General features: G+C 56.8%; 1 protein-coding gene across 2 annotated transcripts in view; it reads left to right on the top strand.

Moving 5' to 3' along the window:
* The window catches only part of flt4 (fms related receptor tyrosine kinase 4), a 361,767-nt gene that overhangs the window by 260,065 nt on the left and 78,681 nt on the right, over window positions 1-23,021 (top strand). For both annotated transcript variants that reach the window (XM_085996053.1, XM_085996054.1), the window contains 4 exons: window positions 6,193-6,314; window positions 9,352-9,487; window positions 9,583-9,687; window positions 13,533-13,646. In XM_085996053.1, the coding sequence (XP_085852179.1) occupies window positions 6,193-6,314; window positions 9,352-9,487; window positions 9,583-9,687; window positions 13,533-13,646 (477 nt within the window). The remainder of the gene's footprint in view (window positions 1-6,192; window positions 6,315-9,351; window positions 9,488-9,582; window positions 9,688-13,532; window positions 13,647-23,021) is intronic.

The following is a 23,021-nucleotide window of genomic DNA, read 5'->3' as shown; positions in this document are numbered from 1 at the left end:
GCGCTCCTTCAGTACTGCCCCTCCGACAGTGCGGCGCTCCCTCAGTACTGCCCCTCCGACAGTGCGGCGCTCCCTCAGTACTGCCCCTCCGACAGTGCGGCGCTCCTTCAGTACAGACCCTCTGACAGTGCGGCACTCCCTCAGTACTGCCCCACTGACAGTGCAGCACTCCCTCAGGACTGCCCCACTGACAGTGCAGCGCTCCCTCAGTATTGTCCCTCCGACATTGCGGCGCTCCCTCAGTACTGTCCCTCCGACAGGGCAGCACTCCCTCAGTACTGCCCCACTGACAGTGCGGCGTTCCCTCAGTACTGCCCCTCCGACAGTGCGGCGTTCCCTCAGTACTGCCCCTCCGACAGTGCGGCACTCCCTCAGTACTGCCCCTCCGACAGTGCGGCGCTCCCTCAGTACTGCCCCTCTGACAGTGCGGCGCTCCCTCAGTACTGCCCCTCCGACAGTGCAGCACTCCCTCAGTACTGCCCCTCTGACAGTGCAGCGCTCCCTCAGTACTGCCCCTCTGACAGTGCGGCGCTCCCTCAGTACTGCCCCTCTGACAGTGCGGCGCTCCCTCAGTACTGCCCCTCCGACAGTGCGGCGCTCCCTCAGTACTGCCCCTCCGACAGTGCGGCGCTCCCTCAGTACTGCCCCTCCGACAGTGCGGCGCTCCCTCAGTACTGCCCCTCCGACAGTGCGGCGCTCCCTCAGTACTGCCCCTCCGACAGTGCGGCGCTCCCTCAGTACTGCCCCTCCGACAATGCGGCGCTCCCTCAGTACTGGCTCTCCGACAGTGCGGCGCTCCCTCAGTACTGCCCCTCCGACAGTGCGGCGCTCCCTCAGTACTGGTGTCTGGGAGTGTCAGCCTAGTTTTTTGTGCTCAAGTCTTTGGAGTGGAGCTTGAAGCCACAACCTTCTGACTCTGAGGTGAGAGTGCTGCCCACTGAGCCACGGTTGAATAGGCGGCCATTTTACGATGTCACTCCTCTTCATTTGTGTTCTCTTGGCTGTTATGCTCTTGACTGAAACTTTTCTGAAGGATTTTCACTTATACACATTTTTCCCTATCCAGCTAGTGCCTAGCTCTTACAGGTACGTTACTTATTTTTATTCATTCTCGGGATGTTGCCGTCGATGGCAAGGCCGGCATTTATTGCCCATCCCTAATTGCCCTTGAGAAGGTGGTGGTGAGCCACTTTCTTGAACCGCTGCAGTCCGTGTGGTGAAGGTGCTCCCACAGTGCTGTTAGGGAGGGAGTTCCAGGATTTTGACCCAGCAACGATGAAGGAATGGCCAATATATTTCCAAATCAGGATGATGTGTGACTTGGAGGGGAACTTGGAGGTGGTGGTGTTCCCATGCGTCTGCTGCCCTTGTCCTTCTAGGTGGAAGAGGTTGCGGGTTTGGGAGGTGCTGCCGAAGAATACTGTAACCATTGCAGTGTTGTATATACTCAGGCCTCCCAGACCCTGCCTTAAATTATCAGTAAAGGGCCAATGGTATAATTGGAGAGGCTTTTTTTAAGAATGATTTTTCTTTCTCTGGTTGTGTGCTAGTCTTTGTAACACCGCTGCCATTTGCGGTTGTTACGTCACATGACAGGAAGAGGCTGTTTCCTTCAACAGGGAAATAAAGCATGTAGTCAGTCACATGACCGTCCAGTGGAGACAATGCCAGATAGTCACAGCCTCTGTAACTGTATAATACACGTTGTTACATATCTAAACTCCACAGACACATCCAGTGATAATCTAACCCAGCTTAAGAGAAACATAAACAACTGAGATCAGGGGGAATTTCTTCACCCTGAGAAACATAGAAACATAGAAACATAGAAGATAGGAGCAGGAGTAGGCCATTCGGCCCTTTGAGCCTGCTCCGCCATTCAATGAGATCATGGCTGATCATCCAAATTCAGAACCCTGTCCCTGCTTTCTCTCCATATCCCTTGATCCCTTTAGCCTTAAGAAATATATCCAACTCCTTCTTGAATATATTTAATGAATTGGCCTCCACTGCCTTCTTTGGCAGAGAATTCCACAGGTTCACCACTCTCTGGGTGAAGAAATTCCTCCTCATCTCTGTCCTAAATGGCTTACCCCTTATCCTTAGACTATGACCCCTGGTTCTGGACTCCCCGACCATCGGGAACATCCTTCCTGCATCTAGTCTGTCTAGTCCTGTTAGAATTTTGTAAGTTTCGATGAGATCCCCTCTCATTCTTCTAAACTCCAACAAGTATAAGCCCAATTGACTCAATCTCTCCTCATACGTCATTCCTGCCATCCCAGGTATCAGCCTGGTGAATCTTCGCTGCACTCCTTCCATGGCAAGAACATCCTTCCTCAGATAAGGCGACCAAAACTGCACACAATACTCAAGGTGTGGTCTCACCAAGGCCCTGTACAACTGCAGCAAGACATCCTTGTTCCTGTACTCGAACCCTCTCGCTACGAAGGCCAACATACCATTTGCCTTCTTAACCGCCTGCTGCACCTGCATGCTTACCTTCAGTGACTGGTGCACAAGAACACCCAGGTCTGGTTGCACTTCCCCTTTTCCCAATCTATTGCCATTCAAATAATAATCTGCCTTCCTGTTTTTGACACCAAAGTGATAACCTCGCATTTATCCACGTTATATTGCATCTGCGTGTGAACCTGTGGAATTCTCTACCACAGAAGACAGTTGAGGCCAATTCATTAAATATATTCAAGAAGGAGTTAGATATATTTCTTAAGGCTAAAGGGATCAAGGGATATGGGGAGAAAGCAGGGACAGGGTACTGAATTTGGATGATCAGCCATGATCTCATTAAATGGCGGAGCAGGCTCGAGGGGCCGAATGGCCTACTCCTGCTCCTATTTTCGATGTTTCTATGTAACAACAACTTGCCTATAGCACCTTTAATATAGTAAAACGTCCCAGGGCGTTATTGAGCAAAATTTGGTTCCAAGATATTAGGACGGGACGAAAAGCTTGTTCAAAGGTTTTAAGGAGCGACTTAAAGGAGGAGAGAGAGGCGGAGAGGTTTAGGGAGGGAATTCCAGAGCTCGGGGTCCAGGCAGCTGAAGGCACAGCCACCAATGGTGGAGCGATGGAAATCGGGGATACGTAAGAGGCCGGAATTGGAGGAGCGCAGAGATCTCGGAGGGTTGTGAGGCTGGAGGAGGTTACAGAGACAGGGAGGGTGGGGTGAAGGCCATGGAGGGATTTCAACACAAAGATGAGAATTTTAAAATTGAGATGTTGCTGGACCAGGAGCCAGTGTACAGGGGGTGATGGGTGAACAGGACTCGGTGTGAGTTAGGACACGGGGCAGTGAGCACAGGGGGTGACGGGTGAACGGGACTGGGTGCGAGTTAGGACACGGGGCAGTGAGCATAGGGGGTGATGGGTGAACGGGACTGGGTGTGAGTTAGGACACGGGGCAGTGAGCACAGGGGGTGATGGGTGAACGGGACTGGGTGTGAGTTAGGACACGGGGCAGTGAGCACAGGGGGTGATGGGTGAACGGGACTGGGTGTGAGTTAGGACACGGGGCAGTGAGCACAGGGGGTGACGGGTGAACAGGACTCGGTGTGAGTTAGGACACGGGGCAGTGAGCACAGGGGGTGACGGGTGAACGGGACTGGGTGCGAGTTAGGACACGGGGCAGTGAGCACAGGGGGTGATGGGTGAACGGGACTGGGTGTGAGTTAGGACACGGGGCAGTGAGCACGGGGGTGATCGGTGAACGGGACTGGGTGTGAGTTAGGACACGGGGCAGTGAGCACAGGGGGTGATGGGTGAACAGGACTCGGTACGAGTTAGGACACGGGCAGCAGAATTTTGGACGACCTCAAGATTAGGAGAATGCATATAGAATCATAGAACGGTTACAGCCGGAAGGCCATTCGGCCCGTTGATCCCGTGCCGGCTCTCTGCAAGAGCATTTCATAGTCCCACTCCCCCCGCCCTTTCCCCGTAGCCCTGCTTTTTTTTTTTCTTCAGTTACTTATCCAACTCCCTTTTGAAAGCCACGATTGAATCTGCCTCCACCACCCTTTCAGGCAGTGCATTCCAGATCTTAACCACTCCCTGAGTTAATAAGTTTTCCCTCATGTCACCTTTGGTTCTTTTGCCAATCACCTTAAATCTGTGTCCTCTGGTTCTCGACCCTTCCGCCAATGGGAACAGTTTCTCTCTATCTACTCTGTCCAGACCCCTCATGATTTTGAACACCTCGATCAAATCTCCTCTCAATCTTCTCTGCTCCAAGGAGAACAACCCCAGCTTCTCCAGTCTATCCACGTAACTAGTCCCTCATCCCTGGAATCATTCTCGTAAATCTTTTCTGCACCCTCTCTAAAGCCTTCACATCCTTCCTAAAGTGCGGTGCCCAGAATTGGACACAATACTCCAGTTGAGGTCGGACCAGTGTTTTATAAAGGTTCATCATAACTTCCTTGCTTTTGTACTCTAAGCCTCTATTTATGAAGCCCAGGATCCCGGAAGCTTCTTTAACCACTTTCTCAACCTGCCCTGCCACCTTCAGTGATTTGTGCACATATACCCCCAGGTCTCTCTGTTCATGCACCCCCTTTAGGATTGTACCCTTTAGTTTATATTGCCTCTCCTCGTTCTTCTACCAAAATGTATCACTTCACACTTTTCTGAGTCAAATTTCATCTGCCACGTGTCCGCCCATTCCACCAGCCTGTCTATGTCTTCCTGAAGTCTGTCACTCTCCTCCTCACTGTTCACTATACTTCCAAGTTTTGTTGTCATCTGCATATTTTGAAATTGTGCCCTGTACTCCCATGTCCAAGTCATTAATATATATCAAGAAAAGCAGTGGTCCTAGTACCGACCCCTGGGGAACACCACTGTATACCTTCCTCCAGTCCGAAAAACAACCGTTCACCACCACTCTCTGTTTCCTGTCACCTCGCCAATTCCGTATCCATGCTGCCACTGTCCCTTTTATTCTAAGGGACAGTGTCAACATGGATATGAAATTGGCTAACAGCATATAATGGAATTTTTATTCCAATTTTCGTCCTTTCCTCTCCTGAAGGCGTTGACTGGGGGGATATTTCCTTATCTGTTGCTCATCCTCCAGTACTGTTTTCACCCAGAGGGTGGTGGGGGTCTGGAACTCACTGCATGAGAGGGTGGTAGAGGCAGAGACCCTCATCACATTTAAACAGTACTTGGATATGCACTTGAAGAGCCGTAACCTACAGGGCGAAGGACCAAGAGCTGGAAAGTGGGATTAGGCTGGAAAGATCTTTTTCGGCCGGCACGGACACGATGGGCCGAATGGCCTCCTTCTGTGCTGTAACTTTCTATGATTTTATGATTCGAGACCTCATCGGTTCTTCACGTGTGCGAGCCTGGACCATGAGTGTCGGTGAACCAATCGAACAGTGGGTTCCAACCCCAACCCTATCCCCACACATTGTCCACCAGCCTTTGCATGGAAAGCCTGTGGATTGCGAGTGGGTGCTGGGCCAGGCTGAACGACGAGGACTTTCACGGTAAAATAGCGTGACAGCATTCATGAAAGACTGCCAGGGCCCATGGAATTGTACGCCAGTGCGAGTCAACACCATTAAACTGGATACCTCCTCAAATTAGAATCACAGAGACTCACAGCACAGAAGGGGGCCATTCGTCCCGTCGTGCCTGTGCCAGCTCTTTGAAAGATTAGTCGTGCTCAGTCATAGAAACATAGAAGATAGGAGCAGGAGTAGGCCATTCGGCCCCTCGAGCCTGCTCCGCCATTCAATGCGATCATGGCTGATCATCCAAATTCAGTACCCTGTCCCTGCTTTTTCCCATATCCCTTGATCCCTTTAGCCTCAAGAAATATATCTAACTCCTTCTTGAATATATTTAATGAATTGGCCTCTACTGCCTTCTGTGGTAGAGAATTCCACAGGTTCACCACTCTCTGGGTGAAGAAATTCCTCCTCATCTCTGTCCTAAATGGTTTACCCCTTATCTTTAGACTGTGACCCATGGTTCTGGACTCCCCGGCCATCGGGAACATCCTTCCTGCATCTAGTCTGTCCAGTCCTGTTAGACAGCATCAACCATAAGGTTTATAAATGACATAAATTGCATGCTGGAACTTTCAATGTTCAATCTGCTCCAAAGCAAACGTTCAGAGTAGCTCCCAGTCCTGATGTGATTCATTCCCATTTTAAACAGGAGCTGATGATAAATCAAATATCGAGGTTGTGATCCTGGTTGGGACTGGAGTTATCGCCGTCTTCTTCTGGATTCTGCTCATCCTTATCTTCTGTAATGTCAAGCGGGTAAGATTCCTGGGGGTAAGTGATCCAGTCGGTTAACTTCTTCTCAATGTATTCAAATTTAGACTTAATGTACTGTCTCCATGTTCTTAACTAATTGTTTCCCAAAACCTCCAAACTGTGGAACTCCTCCCTTCCCTCAGCCTCCCCTCAAACTGTGGAACTCCTCCCATCCCTCAGTCTCCCCTCAAACTGTGGAACTCCTCCCCTCCCTCAGTCTCCCCTCCAAACTGTGGGACTCCTCCCCTCCCTCAGTCTCCCCTCAAAACTCTAGAACTCCTCCCCTCCCTGAGTCTCTCCTCAAACTGTGGAACTCCTCCCCTCCCTCAGTCTCCCCTCAAACTGTGGAACTCCTCCCCTCCCTGAGTCTCTCCTCAAACTGTGGAACTCCTCCCCTCCCTCAGTCTCCCCTCAAACTGTGGGACTCCTCCCCTCCCTCAGTCTCCCCTCCAAACTGTGGGACTCCTCCCCTCCCTCAGTCTCCCCTCAAACTGTGGAACTCCTCTCCTCCCTCAGTCTCCCCTCAAACTGTGGAACTCCTCCCTCCCTCAGTCTCCCCTCAAACTGCGGAACTCCTCCCCTCCCTCAGTCTCCCTTCCAAACTCTGGAACTCCTCCCCTCCCTCAGTCTCCCCTCAAACTGTGGGACTCCTCCCCTCCCTCAGTCTCCCCTCAAACTGTGGGACTCCTCCCCTCCCTCAGTCTCCCCTCAAACTGTGGGACTCCTCCCCTCCCTCAGTCCCCCCTCAAACTGTGGGACTCCTCCCCTCCCTCAGTCTCCCCTCAAACTGTGGAACTCCTCCCCTCCCTCAGTCTTTCCTCAAAACTCTAGAACTCCTCCCCTCCCTCAGTCTCCCCTCAAAACTCTAGAACTCCTCCCCTCCCTCAGTCTCCCCTCAAAACTCTAGAACTCCTCCCCTCCCTCAGTCTCCCCTCAAAACTCTAGAACTCCTCCCCTCCCTCAGTCTCCCCTCAAACTGTGGAACTCCTCCCCTCCCTCAGTCTCCCTCCAAACTGTGGAACTCCTCCCCTCCCTCAGTCTCCCCTCAAACTGTGGAACTCCTCCCCTCCCTCAGTCTCCCTCCAAACTGTGGAACTCCTCCCCTACCTCAGTCTCCCCTCAAACTGTGGGACTCCTCCCCTCCCTCAGTCTCCCCTCAAACTGTGGAACTCCTCCCCTCCCTCAGTCTCCCCTCAAGCTGTGGGACTCCTCCCCTCCCTGAGTCTCCCCTCAAACTGTGGGACTCCTCCCCTCCCTCAGTCTCCCCTCAAACTGTGGAACTCCTCTCCTCCCTCAGTCTCCCCTCAAACTGTGGGACTCCTCCCCTCCCTCAGTCTCCCCTCAAACTGTGGAACTCCTCCCCTCCCTCAGTCTCCCCTCAAACTGTGGGACTCCTCCCCTCCCTCAGTCTCCCCTCAAACTGTGGAACTCCTCCCCTCCCTCAGTCTCCCCTCCAAACTGTGGGACTCCTCCCCTCCCTCAGTCTCCCCTCAAACTGTGGAACTCCTCCCCTCCCTCAGTCTCACCTCAAACTGTGGGACTCCTCCCCTCCCTCAGTCCCCCCTCAAACTGTGGGACGCCTCCCCTCCCTCAGTCTCCCCTCAAACTGTGGAACTCCTCCCCTCCCTCAGTCCCCCCTCAAACTGTGGGACGCCTCCCCTCCCTCAGTCTCTCCTCAAAACTCTAGAACTCCTCCCCTCCCTCAGTCTCCCCTCAAAACTCTAGAACTCCTCCCCTCCCTCAGTCTCCCCTCAAAACTCTAGAACTCCTCCCCTCCCTCAGTCTCCCCTCAAAACTCTAGAGCTCCTCCCCTCCCTCAGTCTCCCCTCAAACTGTGGAACTCCTCCCCTCCCTCAGTCTCCCCTCAAACTGTGGAACTCCTCCCCTCCCTCAGTCTCCCTCCAAACTGTGGAACTCCTCCCCTCCCTCAGTCTCCCCTCAAACTGTGGAACTCCTCCCCTCCCTCAGTCTCCCCTCAAGCTGTGGGACTCCTCCCCTCCCTCAGTCTCCCCTCAAACTGTGGAACTCCTCCCCTCCCTCAGTCTCCCCTCAAACTGCGGAACTCCTCCCCTCCCTCAGTCTCCCCTCCAAACTGTGGGACTCCTCCCCTCCCTGAAAGAAAAGAAAGACTTGCATTTCTATAGCGCCTTTCACGACCTCAGGACGTCCCAAAGCGCTTTAAAGCCAATGAGGTACTCTTTGAAGTGTAGTCACTGTTATAATGTAGGAAACGCAGCAGCCAATTTGCACACAGCAAGATCCCACAAACAGCAATGTGATAATGACTAGATAATCTGCTTATTTATGTTGATCAAGGGATGAATGTTGGCCAGGACTCTTAGAAATAGTGCCCTTTTACATCCACTTGAGGAGCAGACATGGCCTCGGTTTAACGTCTCATCCGAAAGACGGCCCCTCCGACAGTGCGGCACTCCCTCAGTACTGCCCCCCCCGACAGTGCGGCGCTCCCTCAGGACTGCCCCTCCGACAGTGCGGCGCTCCCTCAGCACTGCCCCTCCGACAGTGCGGCGCTCCCTCAGTACTGCCCCCCCCCGACAGTGCGGCGCTCCCTCAGTACTGCCCCTCCGACAGTGCGGCGCTCCCTCAGTACTGCCCCTCCGACAGTGCGGCGCTCCCTCAGTACTGCCCCCCCCCGACAGTGCGGCGCTCCCTCAGTATCGCCCCTCCGACAGTGCAGCGCTCCCTCAGTACTACACTGGGAGTGTCAAGCCTAGATTTTTGTGCTCAAGTCCCTGGAGTGGGACTTGAACCCACAACCTTCTGACTCAGAGGCGAGAGCGCTGCCCACTGATCCACAGCTGATACTGCCCAGAGCGGCAATTGGGTGTGAACAGGCGTGATGCTCCCCATGGTACAATAGTTTAGCTGCGCTCAGCGGCTGGTCTCGCACATAGCGATAGGCCATTCAGGCAAGGTGTGGTGTGGTGTGGTTGCGGACCCCAATCCTTCAATGGGAGAGGAGGAGGAGAAATGAGTTTTTTCAGATAAGAGCTGAGATTCCACCAGAAATGTGACGTGACGGTTTTTGTTCCAGACTAGCCCGGCCGATATAAAAACCGGATACCTGTCGATAATCATGGATCCGGATGAGATCCCGCTGGACGAGCAGTGCGAGTACCTGCCCTACGATTCCAGCAAGTGGGAGTTCCCGCGGGACAGGCTGCGACTGGGTGAGGGTCTCCCAGCTCTTGTAGACGGGACGAGTTGCCCTGTTGTGAGTAATTAATCAGCTGCTAATTCCCCGGTTACCGATGTCTATTTTCAGGCAAAACTCTGGGTCACGGAGCCTTCGGGAAAGTTGTTGAAGCCTCAGCTTTCGGGATCGACAAAAGCAGCAGCTGCAAAACCGTGGCGGTGAAGATGTTGAAAGGTCAGTCCGTCATTGTAAGAATGTTCAACCACCAGAGACCATTGGCCTCACCGTCCTACTTCATCCGATCCCACCTTCTCCCCGTATCCCCAACCCCACCTACCCACCTTCTCCCGATATCCCCAACCCCACCCACCCACCTTCTCCCCGTATCCCCAACCCCACCTACCCACCTTCTCCCGATATCCCCAACCCCACCCACCCACCTTCTCCCCATATCCCCAACCCCACCCACCCACCTTCTCCCCATATCCCCAACCCCACCCACCCACCTTCTCCCCACATCCCTCAACCCCACCCACCTTCTCCCCGTATCCCCAACCCCACCCACCCACCTTCTCCCCAATCCCTCAACCCCACCCACCTTCTCCCCGTATCCCCAACCTCACCCACCTACCTTCTCCCCGTATCCCCAACCCCACCCACCCACCTTCTCTCCACATCCCTCAACCCCACCCACCCACCTTCTCCCCATATCCCTCAATCCCACCCACCCACCTTCTCCCCACATCCCTCAACCCCACCCACCCACCTTCTCCCCATATCCCTCAATCCCACCTACCCACCTTCTCCCCGTATCCCCAACCCCACCCACCCACCTTCTCCCCGTATCCCCAACCCCACCCACCTTCTCCCCGTATCCCCAACCCCACCCACCCACCTTCTCCCCATATCCCCAACCCCACCCACCCACCTTCTCCCCATATCCCCAACCCCACCCACCCACCTTCTCCCCATATCCCCAACCCCACCCACCCACCTTCTCCCCATATCCCCCAACCCCACCCACCCACCTTCTCCCCGTATCCCCAACCCCACCCACCTTCTCCCCGTATCCCCAACCCCACCCACCCACCTTCTCCCCACATCCCTCAACCCCACCCACCCACCTTCTCCCCATATCCCTCAATCCCACCTACCCACCTTCTCCCCGTATCCCCAACCCCACCCACCCACCTTCTCCCCGTATCCCCAACCCCACCCACCTTCTCCCCGTATCCCCAACCCCACCCACCCACCTTCTCCCCATATCCCCAACCCCACCCACCCACCTTCTCCCCATATCCCCAACCCCACCCACCCACCTTCTCCCCATATCCCCCAACCCCACCCACCCACCTTCTCTCCATATCTCTCACCCCCACCTACCCACTAATGTCTCTTTAGGGAAGGAAACCTGGCGTCCTTACCCGGTCTGGGCCTATATGTGACTCCAGACCCACTCTTAAAAGCCCTCTGAAGTAGCCGAGCGAGACACTGGAGGCGATTTTCTGCCATCGGGGGAGGCGGGGTTGGAGGCGTGAAAGGCGGGAAAATCAGTTTCAAAGAGGTCGGGTTCGGAACCCGCCTCTGCGGGATTTTGCTGGTGCCGGTTTTGGAGGTCGGGAAATGCTCCCACCTCCAGCTGGCCATTGCACTATTTAACATCCTTGAAAGCTCGTTAATGGCCTCTCTAAGCCTATTTTGAGAGACCCTCGTGACTTTTCCAGCTTTTCGGTGTGATCCCCGTACCTCCTGAACCACAGCAGGTAAACCTGGCGGGTTGACTCGAGGGTGGCCTCCTCACTGCTGCAGGTCTAACAAGACATCGTTTACTGCAGTAACGATTACTGGCCAGTGCCAGACCTTGGCTTTGAAAGGTCTCTGAGCACTTTTAGAAGGCCTTCCGAAGTCGGAGGTGCTGCAGCTTGACTCCATCAACTGTGGGACCTCCTTGGAAGACCCTCTCCCCGCTTGCAATGAGCGCTTCCCCAAAGGAGGCATCTACAAGAAGCATGGGAACCATTCGTTTTCTTTCTGCATGGACCTCAGATGAGGATGAGGAGGAGCAGGAGGATCTGGAGGAGGAGGAGGATCTGGAGGAGGAGGAGGAGGAGGATCTGGAGGAGGAGGAGGAGGAGGATCTGGAGGAGGAGGAGGAGGAGGAGGAGGAAGTCAGAGCCCAGGATGCAAGGGATGAACTTATCCTGGCCAGATTTGCACAGGTTGCCCAAGTTGGCGCATGTCCTTGGCTCCATCCTAGGACATCATTGACAATGGACATGACTCTCTGGCCTCCTTTCACTCAGGCCACCAACCTGACAACGCAAGTGTGGCGGAGCCCGCAATGAGGAGCTGCCGAAGGCGAAAGAACAGATGCCATAACGCCAACATTTTGGCTTCAAATCATTTTAATGCTTTCCAACAGGGATGGCATTTCATCAATACACAGAAACATTCACCCAATCTGCACACAGATCTGGAGGTTATATTCCTTGCCAGCTGTACCCTCACAGCCTTGGTTTCTTTGGCAGGCCTCTTCCTCCGAGATGAGTGGAAGAGCACCTCCCTGCTAGCTGTCAGCCCCTCCAACAACATTTGCAGCGCCTCATCCGAGAGCCTCGGGTAGGCCCTTGCCTTGGAATTGGACCTAGTGGTTTCTCAAAAGATGTTGGAAGTGGTGCAGGAGATGCAGAAATCCTGTGGAATGAGCCAAGGGAGCAAGAAGCCATAAAATCAGACTGGAAAAGTGCTGTCAACAGAGGCGGGTTTCAGTCCCAACACACTAATTGACCAAGGGCATCCCACACCTCTGAAATCAAGTGGCCAATCACGGGAAAATCGCAAATTTTTGAAAACTATCAGTGGAGGCGAGTTTCAAACCCACCCAAACCGAAACCCGCCTCCATCTCGCCTCCAGTGGGAAAATCGCCCCCACTCCGTTTGTATCAAACCCGCCCCCAGCGGTTCAAGAAGGCAGCCCACCCCCACCTTCTCAGGGCAACTGGGGATGGGCAATAAATGCTGGCCTTGCCAGCGACCCCCACATCCCGAGAATTAATAAAGTTTAGAAAAAACATTAAATTATTAACACAGGAAGGTGAGATAAACACATTCACCAGTCGATTAAAAATAGTACAGGGAGGAATTTCCAAGGTCTCCAGTGCTTGGACAGATGGGTACAAACTGTCCCAGAGCAGCTCAGTTACTGTGAGAACTTGTCCACCAGGCTCAAAGGAAGACAGGTAGTAGAAAAAATTGCATATCCATTTAGGATTGGGATTAGAATTTACAGGGATAAATAGGGACTGAGATTTATGTTTTTTATATTCATTCTCGTAATGTCGTCGTCTCTGGCAAGGCCGGCATTTATTGCCCATCCCTAATTGCCCCTTGAGAAGGTGGTGGTGAGCCACCTTCTTGAACCGCTGCAGTCCGTGTGGTGAAAGTGCTCCCACAGTGCTGTTAGGTAGGGAGTTCCAGGATTTTGACCCAGTGACGATGAAGGATCGGCCGATATATTTCTAAGTCAGGATGATGTGTGACCTGGAGGGGTACTTGGAGGTGGTGGTGTTCCCATGTGCCTGCTGCCCTTGTCCTTCTAGGTGGAAGAGGTCGCGGGTTTGGGAGGTGCTGCCGAAGAAGCCTTGGCGAGTTGCTGCAGTGCATCTTGTAGATGGTCCACACTGCAGCCACGGTGCGCCGGTGGTGGAGGGAGTGAGTGTTTAAGGTGGTGGATGGGGTGCCAATCAAGTGGGCTGCTTCGTCCTGGATGGAGTCGAGCTTCTTGAGTGTTGTTGGAGCTGCACTCATCCAGGCAAGTGGAGAGTATTCCATCACACTCCTGACTTGTGCCCTGTAGATGGTGGAGAGGCTTTGGGGAGTCAGGAGGTGAGACACTCGCCGCAGAATGCCCAGCCTCTGACCTGCTCTTGTAGCCACAGTATTAATGTGGCTGGTCCTTTGTGGAGGATCATGTACTACAGGTTATACAATACAGGGGTGGGAGGGAGGGAATGCTGGCGGTGGAGGGCAGCGATGGTACATTAAAGGGTTAATATTGATGTGAATTCTCTGTTGTTTAGATGGAGCCACAGCGAATGAACACAAAGCATTGATGTCCGAACTGAAGATTCTCATTCACATTGGAAACCACCTCAATGTCGTTAATCTCCTGGGGGCCTGCACCAAAGCGAATGGTAAGCGGGGACACCGGGGCTATTGTGTACCTGCCAGGGGAGGCGTGACACTGCTGTCATTCACCTGGACCTCTTCATACTGTTCATTTATTGTCCCGTTCACCCATCACTCCCTGTGCTCGCTGACCTACATTGGCTCCCAGTCCGGCAACGCCTCGATTTTAAAATTCTCATCCTTGTTTTCAAATCCCTCCACGACCCTCGCCCCCTCCCTATCTCTGTAACCTCCTCCAGCCCCACAACCCTCCGAGAGCTCTGCGCTCCTCAAATTCTGGCCTCTTGCGCATCCCCCGATTTCCATCGCTCCACCATTAGCGGCCGTGCCTTCAGCTGCCTGGACCCCGAGCTCTGGAATTTTCTTCCCTAAACCTCTCCGCCTCACGACCTCTCCTCCTTTTAGCCGCCCCTTAAAACCTATATCTTTGACCAATCTTTTAGTCACTTGTCCTAATATCTGTGACCCCAACTCTTTACAGTCTATATTAACGATTTGGAGGAAGGGACCGAGTGCAACATATCCAAGTTTGCCGACGATACAAAGATGGGAGGGAAAGCAGTGAGTGAGGAGGACATAAAAAACCTGCAAAAGGACATAGACAGGCTAAGTGAGTGGGCAGAGGTTTGGCAGATGGAATATAATATTGGAAAGTGTGAGGTTATGCACTTTGGCAGAAAAAATCAAAGAGCAAGTTATTATCTAAATGGAGAGAAACTGCAAAGTGCTACAGTACAAAGGGATCTGGGGGTCCTGGTGCATGAAACACAAAAAGTTAGTATGCAGGTGCAGCAGGTGATCAGGAAGGCCAATGGAATCTTGGCTTTTATTGCAAGGGGGATGGAGTATAAAAACAGGGAAGTCTTGCTGCAGTTATACAAGGTATTGGTGAGGCCACACCTGGAATACTGCGTGCAGTTTTGGTTTCCATATTTAAGAAAAGATATACTTGCTCTCGAGGCGGTTCAGAGAAGGTTCACTCGGTTGATTCCGGAGATGAGGGGGTTGACGTATGAGGAAAGGTTGAGTAGGTTGGGGCTCTACTCATTGGAGTTCAGAAGAATGAGAGGCGATCTTATCGAAACATATAAGATTGTGAGGGGGCTTGATCGGGTGGATGCGGTGAGGATGTTTCCACTGATGGGTGAGACTAGAACTAGGGGGCATGATCTAAGAATAAGGGGCTGCCCTTTCAAAACTGAGATGAGGAGAAACTTCTTCACTCAGAGGGTAGTAAATCTATGGAATTTGCTACCCCAGAGAGCTGTGGAAGCTGCAACATTAAATAAATTTAAAACGGAGATAGACAGTTTCCTAGCAGATAAGGGAATTAGGGGTTACGGGGAGAGGGCAGGGAAGTGGGCGTGAGTCTAGATTCGGATCAGCCATGATCCTATTGAATGGCGGAGCAGGCCCGAGGGGCCGTGTGGCCTACTCCTGCTCCTACTTCTTATGTTCTTATGTTATGTTATGTGGCTCAGTGTCAAATTTTGTCTGATAATTGCTCCTGTGAAGCACCTTGGGACGTTTTACTACGTTAAAGGCGCTATATAAATACACATTGTTGGACTGAATCATACACTCCCATAATTTTATACATTTAAAAATTACACCAAATACATCAGCACATTGCCTCTGCCTCTTGTTTAGTTAATGATTGTGGATTATATTTTATATACAAGATGGCAACGGAATTTAGAGAAATTTTCAGTTGACCCCCAGCCTCAACAGCTTTTTCGGGGAGAGAGTTCCAGATTTCCACCACTCTTAGTGTGAAGAAGTGCTTCCTGACATCACCCCTGAATGGCCTGGCTCTAATTTTAAGGTTCTGCCCCCTTGTTCTGGACTCGCCCCACCAGAGGAAATAGTTTCTCTCTCTCGACCCGATCAACTCCAGTCAGCTGTGGCTCAATGGGCCGCGGTCTCGCTTCTGAGTCAAAGGTTGTGGGTTCATAGACCCACTCCGTGAGACTTGGGTACAAAAGTCTAGGCCGCACTGTCGGAGGGGCAGTACTGAGGGAGCGCCGCACTGTCAGAGGGGCAGTACTGAGGGAGCGCCGCACTGTCGGAGGGGCAGTACTGAGGGAGCGCCGCACTGTCGGAGGGGCAGTACTGAGGGAGCGCTGCACTGTCGCAGGGGCAGTACTGAGGGAGCGCCGCACTGTCGGAGGGGCAGTGCTGAGGGAGTGCCGCACTGTCAGAGGGGCAGTACTGAGGGAGCGCCGCACAGTCGGAGGGGCAGTACTGAGGGAGTGCCGCACTGTCGGACGGGCAGTACTGAGGGAGCACTGTACTGTCAGAGGGTCAGTACTGAGGGAGTGCCGCACTGTTTGAGGGGCAGTACTGAGGGAGCGCTGCACTGTCGGAGCGGCAGTACTGAGGGAGCGCGCACTGTTGGAGAGGCAGTACTGAGGGAGCACTGCACTGTCGGAGGGGCAGTACTGAGGGAGCTCTGCACTGTCGGAGGGGCAGTGCTGAGGGAGTGCCGCACTGTCAGAGGGGCAGTACTGAGGGAGCGCCGCACTGTCGGAGGGTCAGTACTGAGGGAGCGCCGCACTGTCGGGGGGCAGTACTGAGGGAGCGCCGCACTGTCAGAGGGGCAGTACAGAGGGAGCGCCGCACTGTCAGAGGGGCAGTACTGAGGGAGCGCCGCACTGTCGGAGGGGCAGTACTGAGGGAGTGCCGCACTGTCGGAGGGGCAGTACTGAGGGAGTGCTGTACTGTCAGAGGGTCAGTACTGAGGGAGTGCCGCACTGTCGGACGGGCAGTACTGAGGGAGCACTGTACTGTCAGAGGGTCAGTACTGAGGGAGTGCCGCACTGTTTGAGGGGCAGTACTGAGGGAGCGCCGCACTGTCGGAGGGTCAGCACTGAGGGAGCGCTGCACTGTCGGAGGGGCAGTACTCAGGGAGCGCTGCACTGTCGGAGGGGCAGTACTGAGGGATCGCCGCACTGTCGGAGGGGTAGTACTGAGGGAGCGCTGCACTGTCGGAGGGGCAGTACTGAGGGAGTGTTGCACTGTCGGAGGGGCAGTACTGAGGGAGTGCTGCACTGTCGGAGGGGCAGTACTGAGGGAGCGCTGCACTGTCGAAGGGGCAGTACTGAGGGAGCGCTGCACTGTCGAAGGGGCAGAACTGAGGGAGCGCAGCACTGTCGAAGGGGCAGAACTGAGGGAGCGCCGCACTGTCGGAGGGGCAGTACTGATGGAGCGCTGCACTGTCGGAGGGGCAGTACTGAGGGAGCACCGCACTGTCGGAGGGGCAGTACTGAGGGAGCGCTGCACTGTCGGAGGGGCAGTACTGAGGGAGCGCTGCACTGTCGGAGGGGCAGTACTGAGGGAGCACCGCACTGTCGGAGGGGCAGTACTGAGGGAGCGCTGCACTGTCGGAGGGGCAGTACTGAGGGAGCGCCGCACTGTCGGAGGGGCAGTACTGAGGGAGCGCTGCACTGTCGGAGGGGCAGTACTGAGGGAGCGCTGCACTCTCGGAGGGGCAGTACTGAGGGAGCGCTGCACTGTCGGAGGGGCAGTACTGAGGGAGCGCCGCACTGTCGGAGGGGCAGTACTGAGGGAGCGCCGCACTGTTGGAGAGGCAGTACTGAGGGAGTGCCGCACTGTCGGAGGGGCAGTACTGAGGGAGTGCTGTACTGTCAGAGGGTCAGTACTGAGGGAGTGCCGCACTGTCGGAGGGGCAGTACCGAGGGAGCGCTGCACTGTCAGAGGGGCAGTACTGAGGGAGCGCTGCACTGTCAGAGGGGTAGTACTGAGGGAGCGTTGCACTGTCGGAGGGGCAGTACTGAGGGAGCGCTGCACTGTCGGAGGGGCAGTACTGAGGGAGTGCTGCACTGTTGGAGGGGCAGTACTGAGGGAGCGCTGCACTGTCGAAGGGGCAGTACTGAGGGAGCGCTGCACTGTCGAAGGGGCAGTACTAACGGAGCGCCGCACTGTCGGAGGGGCAGTACTGAGGGAGCGCTGCACTGTCGGAGGGGCAGTACTGAGGGAGCACCGCACTGTCGGAGGGGCAGTACTGAGGGAGCGCTGCACTGTCGGAGGGGCAGTACTGAGGGAGCGCTGCACTGTCGGAGGGGCAGTACTGAGGGAGCGCCGCACTGTCGGAGGGGCAGTACTGAGGGAGCGCTGCACTGTCGAAGGGGCAGTACTGAGGGAGCGCTGCACTGTCGAATGGGCAGAACTGAGGGAGCGCCGCACTGTCGGAGGGGCAGTACTGAGGGAGCGCTGCACTGTCGGAGGGGCAGTACTGAGGGAGCGCTGCACTGTCGGAGGGGCAGTACTGAGGGAGCGCCGCACTGTCGGAGGGGCAGTACTGAGGGAGCGCTGCACTGTCGGAGGGGCAGTACTGAGGGAGCGCTGCACTGTCGGAGGGGCAGTACTGAGGGAGCGCTGCACTGTCGGAGGGGCAGTACTGAGGGAGCGCCGCACTGTCGGAGGGGCAGTACTGAGGGAGCGCCGCACTGTTGGAGAGGCAGCACTGAGGGAGTGCCGCACTGTCGGAGGGGCAGTACTGAGGGAGTGCTGTACTGTCAGAGGGTCAGTACTGAGGGAGTGCCGCACTGTCGGAGGGGCAGTACCGAGGGAGCGCTGCACTGTCAGAGGGGCAGTACTGAGGGAGCGCTGCACTGTCAGAGGGGCAGTACTGAGGGAGCGTTGCACTGTCGGAGGGGCAGTACTGAGGGAGCGCTGCACTGTCAGAGGGGCAGTACTGAGGGAACGCTGCACTGTCGGAGGGGCAGTACTGAGGGAGTGCTGCACTGTCGGAGGGGCAGTACTGAGGGAGCGCTGCACTGTCGAAGGGGCAGTACTGAGGGAGCGCTGCACTGTCGAAGGGGCAGTACTGACGGAGCGCCGCACTGTCGGAGGGGCAGTACTGAGGGAGCGCTGCACTGTCGGAGGGGCAGTACTGAGGGAGCACCGCACTGTAGGAGGGGCAGTACTGAGGGAGCGCTGCACTGTCGGAGGGGCAGTACTGAGGGAGCGCTGCACTGTCGGAGGGGCAGTACTGAGGGAGCGCCGCACTGTCGGAGGGGCAGTACTGAGGCAGCGCTGCACTGTCGGAGGGGCAGTACTGAGGGAGCGCCGCACAGTCGGAGGGGCAGTACTGAGGGAGTGCCGCACTGTCGGACGGGCAGTACTGAGGGAGCACTGTACTGTCAGAGGGTCAGTACTGAGGGAGTGCCGCACTGTTTGAGGGGCAGTACTGAGGGAGCGCTGCACTGTCGGAGCGGCAGTACTGAGGGAGCGCGCACTGTTGGAGAGGCAGTACTGAGGGAGCACTGCACTGTCGGAGGGGCAGTACTGAGGGAGCTCTGCACTGTCGGAGGGGCAGTGCTGAGGGAGTGCCGCACTGTCAGAGGGGCAGTACTGAGGGAGCGCCGCACTGTCGGAGGGTCAGTACTGAGGGAGCGCCGCACTGTCGGGGGGCAGTACTGAGGGAGCGCCGCACTGTCAGAGGGGCAGTACAGAGGGAGCGCCGCACTGTCAGAGGGGCAGTACTGAGGGAGCGCCGCACTGTCGGAGGGGCAGTACTGAGGGAGTGCCGCACTGTCGGAGGGGCAGTACTGAGGGAGTGCTGTACTGTCAGAGGGTCAGTACTGAGGGAGTGCCGCACTGTCGGACGGGCAGTACTGAGGGAGCACTGTACTGTCAGAGGGTCAGTACTGAGGGAGTGCCGCACTGTTTGAGGGGCAGTACTGAGGGAGCGCCGCACTGTCGGAGGGTCAGCACTGAGGGAGCGCTGCACTGTCGGAGGGGCAGTACTCAGGGAGCGCTGCACTGTCGGAGGGGCAGTACTGAGGGATCGCCGCACTGTCGGAGGGGTAGTACTGAGGGAGCGCTGCACTGTCGGAGGGGCAGTACTGAGGGAGTGTTGCACTGTCGGAGGGGCAGTACTGAGGGAGTGCTGCACTGTCGGAGGGGCAGTACTGAGGGAGTGCTGCACTGTCGAAGGGGCAGTACTGAGGGAGCGCTGCACTGTCGAAGGGGCAGAACTGAGGGAGCGCAGCACTGTCGAAGGGGCAGAACTGAGGGAGCGCCGCACTGTCGGAGGGGCAGTACTGATGGAGCGCTGCACTGTCGGAGGGGCAGTACTGAGGGAGCACCGCACTGTCGGAGGGGCAGTACTGAGGGAGCGCTGCACTGTCGGAGGGGCAGTACTGAGGGAGCGCTGCACTGTCGGAGGGGCAGTACTGAGGGAGCACCGCACTGTCGGAGGGGCAGTACTGAGGGAGCGCTGCACTGTCGGAGGGGCAGTACTGAGGGAGCGCCGCACTGTCGGAGGGGCAGTACTGAGGGAGCGCTGCACTGTCGGAGGGGCAGTACTGAGGGAGCGCTGCACTGTCGGAGGGGCAGTACTGAGGGAGCGCTGCACTGTCGGAGGGGCAGTACTGAGGGAGCGCCGCACTGTCGGAGGGGCAGTACTGAGGGAGCGCCGCACTGTTGGAGAGGCAGTACTGAGGGAGTGCCGCACTGTCGGAGGGGCAGTACTGAGGGAGTGCTGTACTGTCAGAGGGTCAGTACTGAGGGAGTGCCGCACTGTCGGAGGGGCAGTACCGAGGGAGCGCTGCACTGTCAGAGGGGCAGTACTGAGGGAGCGCTGCACTGTCAGAGGGGTAGTACTGAGGGAGCGTTGCACTGTCGGAGGGGCAGTACTGAGGGAGCGCTGCACTGTCGGAGGGGCAGTACTGAGGGAGTGCTGCACTGTTGGAGGGGCAGTACTGAGGGAGCGCTGCACTGTCGAAGGGGCAGTACTGAGGGAGCGCTGCACTGTCGAAGGGGCAGTACTGACGGAGCGCCGCACTGTCGGAGGGGCAGTACTGAGGGAGCGCTGCACTGTCGGAGGGGCAGTACTGAGGGAGCACCGCACTGTCGGAGGGGCAGTACTGAGGGAGCGCTGCACTGTCGGAGGGGCAGTACTGAGGGAGCGCTGCACTGTCGGAGGGGCAGTACTGAGGGAGCGCCGCACTGTCGGAGGGGCAGTACTGAGGGAGCGCTGCACTGTCGAAGGGGCAGTACTGAGGGAGCGCTGCACTGTCGAATGGGCAGAACTGAGGGAGCGCCGCACTGTCGGAGGGGCAGTACTGAGGGAGCGCTGCACTGTCGGAGGGGCAGTACTGAGGGAGCGCTGCACTGTCGGAGGGGCAGTACTGAGGGAGCGCCGCACTGTCGGAGGGGCAGTACTGAGGGAGCGCTGCACTGTCGGAGGGGCAGTACTGAGGGAGCGCTGCACTGTCGGAGGGGCAGTACTGAGGGAGCGCTGCACTGTCGGAGGGGCAGTACTGAGGGAGCGCCGCACTGTCGGAGGGGCAGTACTGAGGGAGCGCCGCACTGTTGGAGAGGCAGCACTGAGGGAGTGCCGCACTGTCGGAGGGGCAGTACTGAGGGAGTGCTGTACTGTCAGAGGGTCAGTACTGAGGGAGTGCCGCACTGTCGGAGGGGCAGTACCGAGGGAGCGCTGCACTGTCAGAGGGGCAGTACTGAGGGAGCGCTGCACTGTCAGAGGGGCAGTACTGAGGGAGCGTTGCACTGTCGGAGGGGCAGTACTGAGGGAGCGCTGCACTGTCAGAGGGGCAGTACTGAGGGAACGCTGCACTGTCGGAGGGGCAGTACTGAGGGAGTGCTGCACTGTCGGAGGGGCAGTACTGAGGGAGCGCTGCACTGTCGAAGGGGCAGTACTGAGGGAGCGCTGCACTGTCGAAGGGGCAGTACTGACGGAGCGCCGCACTGTCGGAGGGGCAGTACTGAGGGAGCGCTGCACTGTCGGAGGGGCAGTACTGAGGGAGCACCGCACTGTAGGAGGGGCAGTACTGAGGGAGCGCTGCACTGTCGGAGGGGCAGTACTGAGGGAGCGCTGCACTGTCGGAGGGGCAGTACTGAGGGAGCGCCGCACTGTCGGAGGGGCAGTACTGAGGCAGCGCTGCACTGTCGGAGGGGCAGTACTGAGGGAGCACCGCACTGTCGGAGGGGCAGTACTGAGGGAGCGCTGCACTGTCGAAGGGGCAGTCCTGAGGGAGCGCCACACTGTCGGAGGGTCAGTACTGAGGGAGTGCTACACTGTCGGAGGGGCAGTACTGAGGGAGCGCTGCACTGTCGGAGGGGCAGTACTGAGGGAGCACCGCACTGTCGGAGGGGCAGTACTGAGGGAGCGCTGCACTGTCGGAGGGGCAGTACTGAGGGAGCGCTGCAAGGTTGGAGGGGCAGTTCTGAGGGAGCACCGCTCTGTTGGAGGGGCAGTACTGAGGGAGCGCTGCACTGTCGGAGGGGCAGTACTGAGGGAGCGCTGCACTGTCGCAGGGGCAGTACTGAGGGAGCGCCGCACTGTCGGAGGGGCAGTACTGAGGGAACGCTGCACTGTCGGAGGGTCAGTACTGAGGGAGTGCTACACTGTCGGAGGGTCAGTACTGAGGGAGTGCCGCACTGTCGGAGGGGCAGTACTGAGGGAGCGCTGCACTGTCGGAGGGTCAGTACTGAGGGAGCGCCGCACTGTCGAAGGCGCAGTACTGAGGGAGCGCTGCACTGTCGAAGGGGCAGTACTGAGGGAGCGCCGCACTGTCGGAGGGGCAGTACTGAGGGAGCGCTGCACTGTCGGAGGGTCAGTACTGAGGGAGCGCCGCACTGTCGAAGGGGCAGTACTGAGGGAGTGCCGCACTGTCGGAGGGGCAGTACTGAGGGAGCGCCGCACTGTCGGGGGGGCAGTACTGAGGGAGCGCTGCACTGTCGGAGGGTCAGTACTGAGGGAGTGCCGCACTGTCGGAGGGACAGTACCGAGGGAGCGCTGCACTGTCGGAGGGGCAGTACTGAGGGAGCGCCGCACTGTCGGAGGGTCAGTACTGAGGGAGTGCCGCACTGTCGGAGTGGCAGTACTGAGGGAGCGCTGCACTGTCGGAGGGGCAGTACTGAGGGAGCGCTGCACTGTCGGAGGAGCAGTACTGAGGGAGCGCTGCACTGTCGGAGGGGCAGTACTGAGGGAGCGCTGCACTGTCGGAGGGGCAGAACTGAGGGATCGCTGCACTGTCGGAGGGGCAGTACTGAGGGAGCGCCGCACTGTCGGAGGGTCAGTACTGAGGGAGTGCTACACTGTTGGAGGGTCAGTACTGAGGGAGTGCCGCACTGTCAGAGGGGCAGTACCGAGGGAGCGCTGCACTGTCGGAGAGGCAGTACTGAGGGAGCGCCGCACTGTCAGAGGGGCAGTACTGAGGGAGCGCTGCAATGTCGGAGGAGCAGTACTGAGGGAGTGCTGCACTGTCGGAGGGGCAGTACTGAGGGAGCGCTGCACTGTCGGAGGAGCAGTACTGAGGGAGCGCTGCACTGTCGGAGAGGGGCAGTACTGAGGGAGTGCTGCACTGTCAGAGGGGTAGTACTGAGGGAGT

This window comes from Somniosus microcephalus, chromosome 8 (assembly GCF_052327205.1).
Source record: "Somniosus microcephalus isolate GS21.2 chromosome 8, FLI_Smic_1.0, whole genome shotgun sequence".
NCBI lineage: Eukaryota > Metazoa > Chordata > Chondrichthyes > Squaliformes > Somniosidae > Somniosus > Somniosus microcephalus.
The sequence above is the reverse complement of the archived record's forward strand: the minus strand, read 5'-3'. Positions and strand labels throughout refer to the sequence as shown.